The sequence below is a fragment of the Meleagris gallopavo genome, unplaced genomic scaffold, assembly GCF_000146605.3.
Source record: "Meleagris gallopavo isolate NT-WF06-2002-E0010 breed Aviagen turkey brand Nicholas breeding stock unplaced genomic scaffold, Turkey_5.1 ChrUn_random_7180001851232, whole genome shotgun sequence".
Taxonomy (NCBI): Eukaryota; Metazoa; Chordata; class Aves; order Galliformes; family Phasianidae; genus Meleagris; species Meleagris gallopavo.
Window position 1 is genome coordinate 20,272 of NW_011118163.1, and position 3,335 is coordinate 23,606.

General features: G+C 64.5%; 2 protein-coding genes across 2 annotated transcripts in view; one reads left to right on the top strand and one right to left on the bottom strand.

Moving 5' to 3' along the window:
• Positions 1-91: 91 nt before the first annotated feature.
• On the top strand, positions 92-2,928 carry POLD2 (DNA polymerase delta 2, accessory subunit). Its single transcript, XM_010726706.3, has 10 exons — positions 92-334; positions 901-1,022; positions 1,182-1,305; positions 1,378-1,492; positions 1,603-1,801; positions 1,902-1,961; positions 2,032-2,189; positions 2,299-2,426; positions 2,502-2,603; positions 2,672-2,928. Exons 1-10 carry the CDS (start codon positions 118-120, stop codon positions 2,824-2,826), a joined length of 1,380 nt encoding a protein of 459 aa, XP_010725008.1. The 5' UTR covers positions 92-117; the 3' UTR covers positions 2,827-2,928.
• AEBP1 (AE binding protein 1) overlaps positions 2,893-3,335 on the bottom strand; it is a gene marked incomplete at its 5' end in the record, with an annotated part of 7,140 nt that continues 6,697 nt past the window's right edge. The window contains one exon of the mRNA XM_019611019.2: positions 2,893-3,335. This exon is cut by the window's right edge and continues 224 nt beyond it. Within this exon, the coding sequence (XP_019466564.1) occupies positions 3,096-3,335 (240 nt within the window).

A 3,335-nucleotide genomic window follows, 5' to 3' on the forward strand; every position in this document is an offset into this window, starting at 1 on the left:
TTTGGGGGCCTTAAGGTGCCCCAGAGTGATGGGGAGCAACGTTCGGGAGACTTCGAGGGCATTTGGGGCACATTTTGGGGTTCCTCACACTCCCCTTCACCTTGCAGCCCTGCAGCCATGTTCTCAGAGGTCACCCCCCAGCCGGGGCACACCCTGCTGGGCCCCCCCTCGGCCGAGCCCCCCACCTTTCCCCGCGCCGGTAGCGACTTTGCCGACCGCTCGCAGCCCTTCCGCCTGGGGGAGCGCAGCTTTGGCCGGCAGTACGCACACCTCTACGCCACGCGGCTGCTGTGCATGCGGCCCCGCCTGGAGCAGCAGGCACGGCTCCGATGGGGTGAGACCCCCCGTGCCCCTCGTCCTCATCGTCACCCCTCAGTCCCTCGCTGCTCCCCACTTTTCCTTTCCCCCCGAGGGACCCCCACATGCTGTCCCATTGTCCTGTGGCGTGCAGCGCGCTTCTGAGATCTCTTTTTCTTTTTGGAACGCAGAGCTGCCCCCCAAGGCACACAGAGCGGGGGTTGGAGCTGGGAAGGAGTGCTCAGCTCAGCAGGCTGCTTCCTGCCTCCAGGCAATCACATTCCTGGTGTTGTTGGTGCCGTTCCCAGCTTCCCCCTCCCCTCTCATCCCATCCCAGTGCCAAACCCTCACCCGTTCTGTGTATGGGACTGGCTCATCGCTCATCCCAATATACTTCCCACCCCAAAACCCAGTGGGGTGACAAAGCCTGGAGGGAGACCCCAGACAAGGGGACACCCTTCGATGGCTGCTTTCCCAGCACTGAAACAGGATGAGGGGTTTGCTCCGGAGGCCTTGAAGCTCCAGGGGAGCGTTTTGGGGAGCGGTTGCAGCGTGGTGGGGGGAGGAAGCAGTGGGTACAGGCTGAGCCACACGGCCCTGCAGGTGATGGCGTGCTGCTGCGGAAGCTGTGCCAGCTGCAGGCAGGCGAGCGGTGCTGCGTGGTGGGGACGCTCTTCAAGGCCATGCGGCTGCAGCCCTCCATCCTGCAAGAGATCAACGAGGAGGTAGGGGTGACCCCCCCGCCCTGCTGCTTCCTCCTTGGCCGCCATGCTGGCGGCACGCTAAGTGAAAGCAGCCCGGCGCCGGCACGCAGCTGGAGAGCAGCTCCAAGAGGCCACGCACCCCACAAACCTGGGGAATCGCTCTTGTCGTGTCCCCCTCAGCACAACCTGGTGCCGCAGCCCCCCCTGGCCAAGTATGTGGACCCATCGGATGAGCTGGTGCTGGAGGACGAGCTGCAGCGCATCAAGCTGACGGGGAGCATTGAGGCGTCGAGGCTGGTGACAGGTAGGGGATGGCATGGGGTGCTGGTGGCCTGGAGCGCGATGGTGAGGCTGAGCGCTCCCCCACTCGCTGCAGGCGCTGTGCTCGCCGTGTATGGCCACGAGCAGGAGGATGGGAAGTTTGTGGTAGAGGAGCACTGCTTCGCCCACCTGCCCCCGCAGCTGCCGTGGCAGGGGCCCAGCACCGATAGGTGAGTCCTTGTAGCATCCCTGCTGTGTCTCCGTACCCTGGGGACCATTCGTCCCATCCGTCTGGAGGGACACAATGGGGGCTGCAGTCTTCTGCCCACCTCCTGCCCAGGTTTGTGTTGCTGGCCTCCGGGCTGGGGTTGGGCAGCGGCAGCGGCGAGTCCCTGCTGGGCACACAGCTGCTGGTGGATGCGGTGACGGGGCAGCTGGGTGCTGAGGGCCAGCAGAGCTGTGCTGCGCTCATCTCCCGCGTCCTGCTGGCTGGGAACCTTCTGAGCCAGAGCACACAGAGCCGTGACAGCCTGCACAAGGTATGGTGAAAGTGGGGGGCCCAGCAGGAGGGAGGGGGGGGTGGAGAGAGATCATGCTCCTCACCGCATCCTCACTGCTGCAGGCCAAGATTGACCAGAGACACAAGCTGCCAGCGTGGAGGCGGTGAAGATGCTGGATGAGATCCTGCTGCAGCTCTGTGTGAGTGCCTGGGCTGGCAGAGCAGCTCCCGCAGCCCCTCGGGCCCCCAACAGCCCCACTCTGCCTGCAGAGCTCCGTGCCTGTGGACGTGATGCCTGGAGAGTTTGACCCCACCAACTACACGCTGCCACAGCAGCCGCTGCACCGCTGCATGCTGCCCCTCTCCAGCGCCTACCCCACACTGCAGCTCGTCACCAACCCTTACCAGGCTGACGTGGATGGCGTCCGGTGAGGCACGGAGTGTCACCAAGGCTGGGATGCCACTGGTGGCGTGGGGTTCTGGTGTTGCACTGAGTGCACAACAAGGTTGTGCTGAGTACAAATCCTCAAAATACAGATTTTTGGGGACGTCGGGGCAAAACATCAGCGATATCTTCAAGTACAGCAGCATGGATGACTACCTGGAGATCCTGGAGTGGACGCTGCTGGCAGGACACATCAGCCCCACGGCCCCCGACACACTGGGTAAGGGGCTGCGGGGTCCCAGTGCCACGCAGTGGGGTACAGGGTCAGATTCCCCAGCTCACTCTACTCCTCCAGGCTGCTACCCCTTCTACAACTCTGATCCCTTCATCCTCACCGACTGCCCACACGTTTACTTCTGCGGCAACGCGCCCAAGTTCCAGTCCAAGCTGCTGACAGGTGAGTCCCTGCTGCTGCCCATCCCCATCCCCGTCCCCCCTCGTGTTTGACGCCCACCTGTCCTGCAGGGGAGGATGGGCAGCGGGTGCTGCTGGTGGCAGTGCCAGCCTTTAGTGCCACGCAGACCGCCTGCCTCGTCAACCTGCGCGACCTCAGCTGCCAGCCCATCAGCTTCTCCGTCTTTGGTGCCGAGGATGACAGTGACATGGAGGTGGGGCAGTGACAGCACGGCACAGACATCACCTCATCCCCCTCTGGCGCTGTACGGTGGGAGAAGCAATGCGGTGCTGCTACCAATACAGCTTTGTTTATTTGTGTAACAAAACCGCGCCAGGGCCCTGCCCCGCTTCCTCTGTGCCCGGCCGCAGTGCCACCGCCAGCTGCCCGGGCACGGGGCTGTGTCTGTGTGCCTGCCCAGCCCAGGGGCTCCAGGAGCACGGGATGGTGCCCACACAGAGCACCAGGAGGCGGGAGCGAGGGGCCGGGCGTCCCCTAATCGCCAAAGTTCACGGTGTAGGTCTCTGCGGTGGTGAAGGGCTGCGCCGTCCCCGTGCCCGCATCCCACATCTCCGTCACCGTCACCAGCTCGGTCACCACCTCCGTTTCGGTCTCCATCTCCCACGTGCCTGCTGTGGGCGGCTCCTGGCTCCAGGGCGCGTTCGTGGTGCTGCTGAACGGGACGGGCAGCACCGTGCTGGGCGGCGGGGCCGTGGGGACAGAGGCGGTGGCGGC